The sequence below is a fragment of the Physella acuta genome, unplaced genomic scaffold (assembly GCF_028476545.2).
Source record: "Physella acuta isolate Inbredline_101_S28 unplaced genomic scaffold, ASM2847654v3 ptg001306l, whole genome shotgun sequence".
Lineage (NCBI taxonomy): Eukaryota > Metazoa > Mollusca > Gastropoda > Physidae > Physella > Physella acuta.
The window spans coordinates 129,631-144,268 of NW_026732821.1; the positions used below are offsets into that span (position 1 = coordinate 129,631).

The 14,638-nt window shown below is 31.6% G+C and overlaps 1 protein-coding gene across 2 annotated transcripts in view; it reads left to right on the forward strand.

Annotated features, from left to right (window-relative positions):
• The first annotated feature begins 920 nt into the window (after positions 1 to 920).
• Positions 921 to 14,638, forward strand: part of LOC131958260 (von Willebrand factor A domain-containing protein 3B) — a 39,100-nt gene continuing 25,382 nt past the window's right edge. For both annotated transcript variants that reach the window (XM_059323180.1, XM_059323181.1), the window contains exons 1-13: positions 921 to 1,034; positions 6,737 to 6,867; positions 7,602 to 7,850; positions 8,272 to 8,363; positions 8,655 to 8,905; positions 9,059 to 9,218; positions 9,465 to 9,533; positions 9,849 to 9,955; positions 10,147 to 10,388; positions 12,436 to 12,629; positions 13,164 to 13,318; positions 13,459 to 13,597; positions 14,382 to 14,612. In XM_059323180.1, the coding sequence (XP_059179163.1) occupies positions 6,801 to 6,867; positions 7,602 to 7,850; positions 8,272 to 8,363; positions 8,655 to 8,905; positions 9,059 to 9,218; positions 9,465 to 9,533; positions 9,849 to 9,955; positions 10,147 to 10,388; positions 12,436 to 12,629; positions 13,164 to 13,318; positions 13,459 to 13,597; positions 14,382 to 14,612 (1,956 nt within the window). In that variant the 5' untranslated portion in view covers positions 921 to 1,034; positions 6,737 to 6,800. The remainder of the gene's footprint in view (positions 1,035 to 6,736; positions 6,868 to 7,601; positions 7,851 to 8,271; positions 8,364 to 8,654; positions 8,906 to 9,058; positions 9,219 to 9,464; positions 9,534 to 9,848; positions 9,956 to 10,146; positions 10,389 to 12,435; positions 12,630 to 13,163; positions 13,319 to 13,458; positions 13,598 to 14,381; positions 14,613 to 14,638) is intronic.

Below are 14,638 nucleotides of genomic sequence, written 5' to 3' on the forward strand. Positions count from 1 at the left end.
CCCCTCCCGGAGAAAAAAAGTCTGGAAGAACTACTGCACTGGAGCAGATGACAGAGGCATTTTGCCAACTCAACAAAGGATACCTTATAAAATTCTTGACCTCCCCCTTTGCTTCCTTTAATTGCGTTCCAGCGCTAGACCAGTGGTGTGATTAATTTGGCCTTTACGATGATGTGCCCTATCATATCTCACTTCGTTTGGGGTAGTTCATTAATGACGTCATACTTTTTGCCGATGTTCACCCCTTAAAATGAGAAACGGCTTCTAATTTTCGATTTTTAAAACTAGATCTTATGTTGAAAAATCAAATGTGTGTCGTACACCGTATCTAAGTATCTCCACCCCTAAAACGTGTGATGTCATGTATCTTATACCCCTCTAGTATTTCCTTCTTAGAGGCGATTGATTAACAGACCGACATTTTCCGGAATAATGATAACAATTTTCTCTGTAAAATGTAACGATAAAAATGCGCACCATGAATTTCAAATTATGAAAAAGGCATTATTGGCATTGATTAAGTTTGCAACTGATAACTTTTTTTTTTGCTTAACTTTGAATTGTGAATTAAAGGATTTCGGTATAGCCATTTCAATAATTTGGGATGTGATCTTACGGCACAACTGTAAATCGATATTATTGTAATCTACAATGTAGATCAATTTTATCCAGATCAATGTTTTTTATTCATTTTGTTACGCTTGTCTTTAAATTTTTTGGATAGATTTACAATTTAGACAGATCTTAATTGCAGATTCAAAGTTTAAAATATACTCAAAAGACACCTTTATTTATTTAAATTAAATAAATATTGTTATTTTTTAATTTATCTCATTATAATAGCATCTTTATAATTTTATACTAGCTATTCAAGAAATAAAAATTATTATCTCTGCCCCAGCAACCATTGTTGTATACAATATGGCGGAATCGCCAAGAAACAGGATGTATACAACTAAGCTAAGTCTAAGAAGTTGTATATTTTAAATTTATACTAATGAAAGAAACCGATTTTGTGAATAAAAGCCTTATGTGTGAGTAAATGAACATGATGTTGTAATAATATAAGAATTTTACCACAACTTCTAATTACATCTTGTAATTAGTAAGTTAAGTACAAGTAGGCCCTATTTATTATTTAGGTAATCTATCGTTTTGGGTACGTAAAATCGCCCGCGACTAGTAATGTGAAAAACAGGTGACTCCTTAAATTTTAATAGGTAATCTATCGTTTTGGGTACGTAAAATCGCCCGCGGCTATTAATGTACGAAAACGTTACCTCATTGTCAAGGCTGTAATAGAAGTATATTGTGATATGTTTGTGTCAAATATTATAGATAAATGAATAATAAACCTAAATCAATGGCTAAATATATCAATATAGGCCAGAAATTAACTTTAAACAGCTGTGTCTGCAAGCAAGATTTGCTATATAAACAGCAGCCATTTGTAAAATAGAGTGACTTCCGCCTGAATCTCGCGCTATATGTCTATAAAAATAAAACTTTAACAAGATGGCTGCTATAGTAAATGAGCGTGGTTGCATCTGTTGGAAACATCGCTGGTGTTCATTTATTACTGAAAAGTTTTAATTCAAATGTTTAAAAACAGGTACATAAATGAAACAAGGAAACATTTTTGTATTTTTCAAAACATAAATCCTCCTCAAAATGTGAAATAATTATTAAAATGTAAGGAGTCACCTGTTTTTCACATTACTAGTCGCGGCCGATTTTACGTACCTAAAACGATAGATTACCTTTTAATAATTATTTCACATTTTGAGGACGATTTATGTTTTGAAAAATACAAAAATGTTTCCTTGTTTCATTTATGTACCTGTTTTTAAACAATTGAATTAAAACTTTTCAGTAATAAATGAACACCAGCGATGTTTCCAACAGATGCAACCATGCTCATTTACTATGGCAGCCATCTTGTTAAAGTTTTATTTTTATAGACTTATAGCGCGAGATTCAGGCGGAAGTCACTCTATTTTACAAATGGCTGCTGTTTATATAGCAAATCTTGCTTGCAGACACTGATGTTTAAAGTTAATTTCTGGCCTATATTAATATATTTAGCCATTGATTTAGGTTTATTATTCATTTATCTATAATATTTGACACAAACATATCAAAATATACTTCTATTACAGCCTTGACAATGAGGTAACGTTTTCGTACATTAATAGCCGCGGGCGATTTTACGTACCCAAAACGATAGATTACCATTATTTAAAACTATTTATTAAATTAATATTAGTATTAGTAAAGTATTAATTATAAAATAAGCTACTATTTTACCACTAAATTAAAAGCGGTCAAAACATTTTAAAATAAAATTTAAAATATAAGTGCCTATGGGTCTTAGTCTTCATCACTCTCAAGCCCTAGCTATTAGTATTAGTATTAGCTAATGAAGAGTTATCGGGCCTTCCATAAATGACATCACACTCGTAGGGGAGAGGTGTCCGTAATTTTGTGGCGGTGTGTGATGAGGGGGAGGGGGGAGGTTTCAGATGGTGCGACATCACACTTTTCCATTATAAATAAACCGGGAGTGATCTCCCCTAAACTTTCTCGAATATTTTTATATAAAACTAGAATACCCGTCATCCGTTGGATAACTGTGGGTTTCGGGGGTCATCCATCAAAAAACATCACGTCTGTCACTCAGAGGCATAGCGACCCTTCCCGGCGCCCGGGGACAAAGTTTTCGATTTGAACCCCCCCCCCTCAAACTTTTGATGTGCAATTTCCCCCCCCCCCCCCCCCCCCCACACTCAAACTTTCGATTTGAACCCCCCTCAACCTATCAATTTATTTTTCCAAACCATTTTGGCGCCCCAACATATGTCCCCCCCCCCTTCCCCCCTCCACCTCCGCCTCCCCTTCCCCTCCCCCGCCTCCCCTCCCCACCCCCCGCCTCCCCTCCCCTACCGTCCCCCCCCCCCTCCTCGGTACGCTACTGCAGTGTCACTTATCGTCACAAAAAACAGACCCCACATTCAAATATATGTTTTTTATCTTTTAAAAACACCGAAAACACCGATTTCGGACTATCCCTTCATAAACTGACGTCACAGGTGACCTACTCAACTCTACTTCACCTGCCCAGTGTCCTGCCAAGTCTCAGACAACATGTTTTTATCGTTTAAAAAACAATTCCAGCCGAGCATGTATCTGACCACACTATCCTTTCATATGCTTAGGACAAAGAAACAGATGAACTCTACTTCACCTGCCCTGTATCTTGCCAAGTTCAGATAGGCAACGTTATCATTCACATCTAAAAAAAAAATTGAAAAAAAAAATTTCATTGACATATTGGTCTAGAACCCGTGCCTCCTGCATGAGAGCTGACTACGCTACCATTTTAGCTATTTACTCGTGACGTCACAAGTGAATTTTTATACTATACTATGTGTCTCCTTATGCAACTTGATTTACGCGTATAGATTCTAGATCTAGATCTAAAAATAAGTCTAGTAGTACTAACTTTCAAATTAAATTTTATCTTAAATAAGCCAAACAAAGATTTATATAAAATAATTAAGGCCTGAAATAGATTCTAGATGTAGAATTTACATTGAATCTAGTGACCTACATCTAGGCTAGATCTAGATCTAGGCTAGATTCATAAATTTCCTTCGATAGCTGATCTTTAGATCTAGAGAAATTTATCGTAAAACTAAATGAAAAAGACAGTTGAAAATTGATATAAGTGTTGGAACGTAATAAATACAGCAAAAGGACGTATTGTTTAAGTTATAGCCGGCAGAAAATTAGCTTTGTAACGCGTTAAACTTTTGAATGGGCCACAAAGTCTATGATGGGGTCCGCCATTTTTATTGTACCAAAAATGTAAACACATCAAGGGACGTCACTATCCCCACAAAGTTTATTCAAAGTATTAACATTTTTAAAAAAATACGGTTAATTTAACTATGAATAAATCAATAAATTAATTAACGTCTTTAAATAAATTTGTGATCAACAGTTTGTCTGCATTAAAAAATTATTCTCTACCTGCATACTATTTTACAGCTTTCCAGATAGAGTGGAACATATCACAATAGTCAATCAGGCAAACAAACAAATAAATATTCAAACATGTAAACAAACTTGACTTTTAGTAGTATATAGATAACAGGGGATGGGAACTCGGGCTATAGACATGATTTTTAATCCATTTTAAATACTTAAAGTTTTAAAAATAGAATAAAATCTCGTAGACAAAAGAATTGCACACGAGAACGCTAAATAAAAAAGTGCATAATAGTGCGCAATATTATTAGTACTTTAAAAATTAACATTAGTTTTTTGAGAAATCTGAAGTAGCATAAATTACTACTTCCGTTCAACGGAAATGACTCAAAATTTAACAGAAGGTAGAGAATTAGATCTTTTACTTACATGTGAAATTTCGTTTATCTATCTGAAATAGTACTCAAGTTATAGGCTTTTGAAAATTTCAAAGTAGGAAAAGTACCACTTCCGGTTATCGGAAATCGCTCAAAAGTTGATACGGATCTACGATTTTGATAAAATACTTATATATGAAATTTCATCAACCTAGCTGTAACGGTACTCAAGTTATCGTGTTTACACACGGACACACACACACACACACAGACATACGGACAAGATTGCAAAATTATGTTTTTCCGTATCAGTGAGATGTAAAACGTCGAGATTTGTAAAAATCTTGATTTTTTTTTTTTTGCATGATTACAATACTTTCTCTATACTTCGTATATACGAGAAAGTAAAAAGCAATGTTAGAAAATGAATTTTAGCCGTTATTTCACATAATAAATTGTAATAGGAATTGATTAAAATACTTAATACTCTATGACATAGAGTCTATGTTGACAGAGTTCAGACAAGATTTTTGGAAAATATCGAATTTTAAGAAAAACTCAATTGCAATTTTGAGGGGGGTTGTAGGCTGAGGTGTGATGTCACTTTAGGGGTGGGGGTCTGGCTTTTTGTGATAATGTGTGGCAGAGGGGAGTGGGGGAAGTCCAACAAACGTGTGACGTCATTTATGGATGACCCTTATTCTGCCAATCACATTCAAAAGTCAAATGGCATCTAATGAATATGGTTGACTAAAAGAATTATCTTTTTATAACAGTATTGTTGAAGTTATTAATATAGGATATCATTTGAACAATTGAAACTAATAATATAATTGAAATATTATTTTCTTAATAATTTTTTTTGTTGAAAGTGTGAAATTATAAATGTTCCTAACAAATATTTCAGCATTTATTCAGGTGTCCTTCATTTGAAGTATAACTCCTGCATATATGTGAAGGGGTGGGGGTGAATGGGACCTGCCGCCAGTTGTGAGGGTGGGGAAAACAGCACCACCAATTGTGAAAGTGGGGGTGATGAAAATGATGAAATCCAACACACAAGTTCAAGTCCAAACATAATGTTCTTTATTAAAATTTACACAATCAACTTCCTACCTAACTAATCTATACTGTACTACTACTAACACTAGCTAACTGTACCTTCCCATGACCATCCCTAACACGCTAGCTTTCTACCTAGCTCTACATAATTACGTCTGCTCACTACTACTACCTAACACCTTCTCTAACTGCCTGGCCTAACTGCTGACCCATGCTTCAGTGGTCAGCTGACCGTCCCACGTGACCGGTCAGCCCCTGTACTTTCATTGGTCTCTTTATAGCCTGTTTCTATTAACTTCTTCTACTTGACCTATCCGACCTAAACTAGCATCATCACAATATATTTCCACTATATGCATAAATTAATTTTAAAAACCTACAAAACTAGAAAAAAACTTCAAACTGTACAGAAAAAAGCTACAGGATTAATTAAACACTGAAAACCCTTCTTAAAACTTTCTTTCAAGAGTCCATCCAGTTTTTACATTTGAGAAAAAGGAGAATTTGTATTTGAGATCCGTTGTTGATCCCATTGTTCCATGATTTTCGTTGTTGTTCCATTGAGGCTTGATTTTTTAAATCCTAGGTATTGTGGGAAACAAAGTGGTTTCATATCATTGTGTGTGTTAGATTTGTACTAGTACTACCTGAATGCAGCGCTAACTCAAAAATTTCAAAAAGCGGACATCTGTGGTTTTTCCCATGTGGTCTTTATTTGAGTCCTAATGAATAAAAAAATTATACATTATCATCTGGGAATCATTGATACCCCATGCTTATAATTTAATGACACTTCACTAAGAAAAAAGGTTTTATGGCAGTCTTAGTAAATTACTTAACAACAGATGCATTATTTTGTAGTTATAACACATACTGAACTAAATTCCCTAGTTCTCCCTCAAACAATCTTATTCCTTACATTTCATTACCTGGTTCTAACTTTAAACTACAGTGCTGGATGGGATTTATCTTGACACCCCCTAGCCTTAATACCTTACTGTTTCAATATTGTTACCCACCCCTACAATTAAGAAGAAAATCATTTACTATCTGATAGACTATGGGTGTAATCCACCGAGTTGCTGGGGAAAGGGTAACAACTATTTTGTTTGGGAAAGGGTTAAGAAAGTACCTGTGGTATTATGATACCTAGATTTTTTTTTGTGTGTATAGGTATATGTTTTTATATTTATGTATTGCATATGCTCATGTTTATGCATTCCTTGCCTTATATAATATTACAAGCTATTAAATTTTGTACTGTTTATTTTTTTTCTAAAAGACAGCATTGCTATTTCTTCCTTTAGAAATTTTTTTTTCAAGTGAATGATGCAAAAACTCCATTAGATTCTAGAAAGAAAAAGTTATAATATGGACACATCTGTGGAAAGCAATATTTTTGCTCTTGATGTACACATGAAAAATGCATCTTCGTCAAGTAAGATATAATAATACTTTTATGTTACTTGTATTCATGTCCAACTTAAGCTAGGGTGTTGTTTGTCAATTTTCAGTTTATGTTTATTGAAGATAAAGCAAACTATTCTTCTTATCATAAGATCTTGACAACATACACCTGTGCTTTCATTTTCAACTACTTTGAAATGATGTAGGTTAAAAATTTGATAGTTCTATTTATAAATACATAATAAAAATTGCTATATATAATGCAATATATAAACAAGTAAATGCATGTGATAAATAGAATTCTATTGCTCATGTCTTGAAAAAAACACACTAATACATACAAGATAAAAAAATTCTTGTCCCTTTAATAATTTAGACATGTTTTTTATGCTTTACCAGGATTCCCTTAAAATCAATAATTAATAGACGAGACGTCTTTGATGTAGAAAATCAATTAAGCTGTAGGCTACTTTGCTGGTCACTAAAACTTTCATCAATTCTCTTAAAACACCATACTCATAAATAAAATGTATTTAGTAGTAATTTTAAAAATTTTTATATTGTACATTTTTTACAACTTTAAATAAAATGGAATTACATGAGTGAATATTGGAATATTTCTTAAATTAGCTCTACATGTTAGCCTCCATAAAATTTTATGATCTCATTATACAGTAAAAATTGTATTTCGTTTTAATATTTTTATGCAAAGGTTTACCCATTATACTGCTACTATAAAAATCACATGTATTTCTTTTTTCAAAGATGTCAAATTTGACATAAAATACAAGAACTCCCACACTAGCTCATCATGCATGAAACACAAAAAAGCGGGATGTGAAAGTAATGTCAAAGCCATTACTTCAGGTGTAAAGCCACAGCGACCTAAAGAATGGGAGTTAGATGTACGTCCCCTAATTTCTTCCAAAAAATGGCTACAAAATTATGGCCTCAAAAAAAATCGGCTTCAGTTAAACCAAATTTTACCAACTATTGGCTTTAAGATGAGTGATGGTAAGTGACCTTGGCGTGTGCATTTATTACTGTCACTAGCAATGTATTTAAAAAAATAAGGATGCAGCCCTTGGTGGTATGCATATAACTTACCCAGTTATATTTGCTTGACTGACATGCAATTATTTTTTAATATTTTTCTTAATAAAAAAGTTTATGAATTTTAGAAAATGCTTACAAAGTATCAAGCTTGAAAATTTTAAGAACTGTATTAGTTTACTAAACTGTACACAGACTGCTATAGAAAATGATGTTTTTAAATATTTTAACTTCTATTTTTCTTTTTATGAAATACATTTTGAAAGGAAGTGTGGTGTAGTGACGAAAAAAATTAGTCATTATCAGAAGCAATTGATTTGTTTGAGTCTACTATTTGTTCAAAAAACAATTTTACTTTATCAAAATTTGCTTTGACTTATAGAGTTTGACGAGTCCCTTAAAAAACCAGTTAGTTCTCGTTACTGTGGTGGCATGTTTCAGCAGCTTCTTAGACCTGATGGAAGAACATTTAATGTAAGTATTTTAATAAACAAGTCATTTTCCTAAATGAAGTCACACTCCTAGTCAAATATAGCATGATCTCATTTATGGATGAATATTATGGACTGAAAGTTTTTGTTTTACTAAATTATCTAGGGTAATTTTCCATATATATTTATATCACCAGTTTTAAGCATACATAACATATCTGGATTTTAATATGAAATATTGTGAATAAATAAACACTTCAGCTGTTACAATTGTGTAGATTTGTAAGACTCACTAACCTTCCATGTTTTAATCAAATTGTTTCTGATTAATTAGGTTAGCTGCTCCAAAGAGAAACTTATCCAGCTGGAAAAAAGGTTGACTCAGATTGTCAATCTTTTAAAAAGGAGAATGGAATGGCTAACAACAGAGAGCAGAAGAGTGTTTGGTGTGATAGAGGAAAGGTCAATTACCATTGTATTAGACATACAAAATATGCACCCAGAAGAGTTTGATCAGTATAAAGTAGCACTGGAAAAAGTAATTCGGGAACAGGTTTCACAGATAGCCAAGTTTAATTTAATCAGGTAAATAAGCTGTTTCCATACTAAGATAATTTAAACATAAAATATAAAGTTGTGAATTCAAAAATTAACGAAGATAACTGTTTGAGTAAATTAAAAATTAAAAAATTAATTATCTGAAATTTCTAAGGTGATTTTTTTTTAAATTATAAATAGAGCAAGTGAAGAGATACAACAGTTAAGCCCTGAATGTGTCCCAGTATCATATGACACAATTGAAAAAGCCATTGATTGGCTCTGGAATTTGGACAGAATGGCAGCTGTAGCAAAAACATCTAGCTCTGAGGCTGTGTTGAAGGCCTTTGCTGATCAGCATGTAAGTAGATCATGTACAATATTTTTAGGAGCTTGTGATGGGTAAAATCAACTCTTAACTTAATTTAAAATTTAAATCATAAGCTCACCAAAGTATTACAGAAAGAAATAGGTGGACTCCTAATTGTGGAATAGATATGGAACAAACCTTAAAATTTCCTTATTTTTTTTACTCACTGCTTATTTTTTTTTTTTTAAGTTAAATTTTTTTGTTTCTGTATATATTACTATATATAACTATTTCCAGACTGAAGCAGTTTACTTCTTTACAGAAAGCACATCTATTGAAAGTGGTAAAGAAATTCTTAAAGATAAAGTAAGGAATCTCATTCAATACACATTTGTACTTGAAAGAATAAATTGTCTTATTTTAAGATGTAATTTCAATACCATAAATACAAATTCAAAATAAAATAATTTATTCTCAAGGGTTGATAGCTTGCCTAAAGAAAGTTTGTCTTTTTTTTTATTTTAGAATAATTAATTTTAAAAAAATAGCATCCTTTTTATTATTGGCAAACAGCTTGTTGATTTAGAAATATTTTCCTCAAATTGATGAGAAAAGCCCATTTATCTATAAAGATTTCGTTCAGGCTTTTGAAAAATCTCCTCTTATTCATGAATTTCTAAGGTCATGAACTCACAAAGAAAAGTCCCTGTCCATGTTGTTTCATTCAATTGTGACTCATCAAGCACAATCACATTTCTCAAAGACTTCACAAAAATTACTGGAGGAAGGTAAGCCTATTCAAAAGTAATGTTGGCTGTTATTTCTTTACAACATAATATTCATCTTTTGAAACCAGTTATAATACAAGTATTAAATCTTATTCTATGCAATATAATTTTAAAACTTGTATTATATAAATAGAATGTTTAAAGAATAAGAAGATGGAAGGTTAATTTTTTAATGTAAAATAATTTTTCAGATTTCATGCATATGGGCTTTTAAAAGAGCTTGATGATTTTGAGGAAAACTCTAAAGATGGCCCTGTAAATCAAGCAAACACAATCCTTAAGCATAAAACCAGTGGTGGTTTGCCTCCAGGTGCAGGAGTCAGGGAAGATGTGATTCTTATATTTGAAGAGTTAGAAGAGGCTCGCAGTAATTTAAATCAGATCCGTTCACTTATTGAAAAAGCTCCTGAACCAAAAAAGAATAATCTAAAAGGTTAGTGACAATAATTGATTTTTAAAAGTGAAAATTTTTACTAAAATGAAAATTTTGATAGTGAAGTTATATTTTAGAGTTATGTATTAGCATTGCAAAGAGTATACCATAAACTTTTCCCTACCTAATAAGAGTTTTTCAATTTCCCTGTTTGTATTGCTATAACATTTTTATATATTGTCCTATTAATCTATTAAAAAATGTTTTATAATAAAAAATATTTTGACTTTAAAACAATAGAATTTTAAAAATATAATCTTGTAATGTATTGAAATGGAAGGTCTATCTCTGCAGCGCTATCAATTTTAAGGTTAAAAATCAAACACCAGTCAATAAATATATTTTCTATGAATCTGGAGATTAATTGAGAAAAAACAATAGTCGAAACCATTCATTAATTATCCTTTAAAACATACTACATTTTCAAATCAATATTTGTTTCAACAAAGGTTTTATTTAAACCTTTTTATCCTATTTAATTAGAAATAAACAGTCGACAATGTATAATAAAAAGTGAGTTTGATATTTTAGATGCAGCTGTGCCATCTCATTATTGTTTAATTGCTTTTCATATATAAACATATGCGATATTGCAGTTAAAAAATCACTAAATGCAGCAGTCTTCTTGATCACCTGTAAGTGGTACCTGGTTTACCTAGAAATTTTATTATCACTAGATGCATGATAAAATACCCATTCTTACCATTTATATTGCAAAAGTACATTTGTATATTTTTTAACACTTTGACAAGGTTTCATTTGGGTTTTTTTAAATTTTGCAATTAACTTAACATGTGTAAAATTGTAATTTAAAAAAATGTTATTGGTATACTTTTTATAATCTAAATGTACTCTGCAAAATACTGGTATATTCCATATTAAATCTAATTCATAAATAGAAAAAAACTTTTTTATAGTATTTGAAAATTTTTCATACAAAATTAACAAGATAATATTCAAAGGTTCTTAAAAAACAGCTTTATAAGCAGTCAAAAAAGGCTGATATTATGAATATAAATGAGTGATTGTAGAGATTTGTCAAAAATGTTACATAAAAATGCTTCACAAACTATTTGTAAATTTTTTCTAATAAAACCTGCTAAAATATCTTAATCTTTTTTTAAATATTTTGACACAATAAACTGAATAAGTGTAAATATCATCTACAATATATTGGTAAGTTAAATCATCCCTATTCTGGGAAAAAACTATTTTATAAATTTTGTCACAAGTTTTATGTTGATTGATTTTGTTGTGAATGATTTGTGTTTTTTGTAAGTGCATGCCTTTTAAAAAAGTTGTCAAAAATATCTTTAAAACTGTTACTAGGAAAAAAAACATTATTTCTCAATAATAATGTATCATACATTTTGTTCTTAAAAATTGAAATGTATTCTAATTTGAGTAGTCTGTTGCCAGTTGAAGACCTTTGTGGTTTTAGATAATATATTTAAAAAATTGCATATTTGAAATCAAGACAACATGTTAGTCACTGGGAAGGCAAATTAGTGGTGGTATGCGTTTGTTGAAACATTAAAATAAAATACAATTGTGTATATCTAATGTAATATGATTTTACAGTGAAATAATTGTATTAATTTGTAAAAAAAAAAAGATTTAATGTTTTATTAGCAAGTTTGTGTTTTTATGTATGGTTATAAATTTCTTTAATGATTAGTCCAAAAAAAATACATTTAAAATATAATTATACATTATATTAAATTACAGTAGATTATAGTTCTACTTACATCCTTCTATTCTACTGATATGACATAATTTTAAACATATCTTTAAATGTACTGGGTTTTTTAACTCAATATTTATAATCACTAAAAACAATACTTTAAAACTTTTGAGTTATTAACTTCTTTAACAATTTTGAACTGATACAAATAAGAATGTGATATTGGACATTTTTACTCTTTTAATCCTCAGTGCTTTATCATTTATTTTTTTTTTGTAGCATTGATTTATTAATACATGAGTATACAAAAGTTATGATTAAATTATTGAACTGATTTAGAGAACAATTGTTTTCTTTCTTTAGAGGCTTCCTTAGACCAACCAAACAGACCTACAACATTTAAAGAAGAACAAAACATGACATCTAAGGAATGGCTGGCTGTATATGGTTTGGAAGCCAGAAAACTTGCGCTGGATGACATTTTGTCCCGTGTTGCTTTCAAACATCAAGATGGGGTCATTAACTGCATGGTTCCATCAGAATCCCAAACAAATGCTGTAAGTTTGTTGTTTTGTAAAAGTAAAGTAAAGTTTCCCTTTCAAACCTGACGGTCTATGGGGCAAGTGAAGTAGAGTTCACTTGTTTCTGTGACCTCGGCATATGAAGAGATAGTGTGGTCAGCACTATGCCCAGCCGCCTTTACTTTCCCTAACGTGAGTTAGGTACCCATTTGAGTTGGGTGGACTCAGGGACGGTCTACTGACTTGAACCCGGATTCGAACTCGAGACTTACGGGTTAGCAGTCCAGCTCTCTACCGCTAGACCACTCCGTCCCACTTGTTCTTTTGTATCTGTGATAAAACAGTCTTGAAAATGTATATTTAATAGGTTGTTTTTTTTTTGACAATTTAAAGTTATTTCAAGCTTCTTCAATCAATCAAGTTTTTTTTTAATAAAACATTTTTTTTATAAATAGCTTTAAAATATTCAAAAATGTAAAAAAAGAATGTAAATGTATCTTTGCCCCACTTTTTAGCTAGTAACGAGCCATTATGTAAACTTAGTGAGCATTGTTTTAACACACATTTCAGATAATTTATCCAAAGCTAGTTAATGCTCGCTACTGTGAAAAGTTCCCAATAGTTAAATGGAAAAATGGTGAAGCAGTTCATGTTCAAGTCACACCAGAAATCTACAGGATGTATGAAGAAAGAGTCAATGTTGCACTGGATAAAGTACAACAGAGGTTTGTCCTTGTGTTTAATGCATCTCATCTACTTCAACCTGGCTATTCAAATGATAAATTAACAGTCTGATAATTTACTAACTTTATTCTTTAATATGCTTTGTGATAAATTAAAAATAACTTTTGGAAATTATTTTTAGGATTGATTGGCTGAACAAAGGCAGTAGATCATTATTTGGCACACTTGTGGAGGATCAGATTTATCTTCTCATAGACATCTCAGCCTCCATGAGACCAAGTATTGAATTTATTAAAAACAAGTTGTTTGTTCTCATGCAGGTAAACTTTTACATTCATATTTTAAACCAACAAAAAAATCCTGTATGATAAATTATAAGTCACCTTCATAGAAAACAGTTATAACTAAACAAAACCTATCATTTTAATTTTTATATCTTGCACCCATGCAATAACATTTCACTACCAAAAACTGTTCAAGAATGGAATTTGCTGATATTATAAAAAAGTATTTTTGGCTAAGAACTTTTAAACCAACATAATCTAAATTTTGATATAATAAAGAACAATCACCTCAACTTGTCTTTACCGATTGGCTTGTTTGACATAAAATCTTGGTTAAAAACTACTATTACATGTCAATCTACAAGTGACATAAAGAATAATTTCAACTTGGCGAATTGTTAGATCAGCAAAATCTTCCAATATCTTCATTTTTTGCTCAGTAGTGAAGTTATAACACTAGCAATAAAATCAGAATATATTATTATTATTATAATCATCTTTTCCAGTTCGTGCTCCAGACACATGGGGCTGGTGAAGTAGAGTTCATCTTATTCAGTGGGATATAGTGTGGTCATCCATACCTGTCATAAATGCACACAAATAATTTAGTTTTGATGTTTTAGCTGCCTTAGTTTCCTTAACATGAGGCAGGTACCCATCACTGATGGGTGGACTCTGGAATGTCCACAGACTCATGCTCACGATATGAATTTGAGAGTTTTGGTTGTAAACTCTACAATCCGACCACACGGACTCCTGACTATATATATTATATAACTAAGTTTTTGTAAATTGTTAAAGCATTATACTTCAACAACAGGAACAGTTGCGGCACAAGAAGAAAATCAACTTCGTCACTTTCAACTCAAAAGCCAACTGCTGGAAGGACAGACTGGTCGATGTGTCAGAGAGCTCGCTACAGAGTGCCTGGGCCTGGCTGCAAACTGTGACCTGCTGGGGCTCAACAAACACCTACGCTGCTCTACAAATTGCCTTGGGGGACCCACAGACCCAAGCTATTTACTTGCTAACTGACGGAAGACCTGACCAAGTAAGTACATAATCTAGGTTGTACAT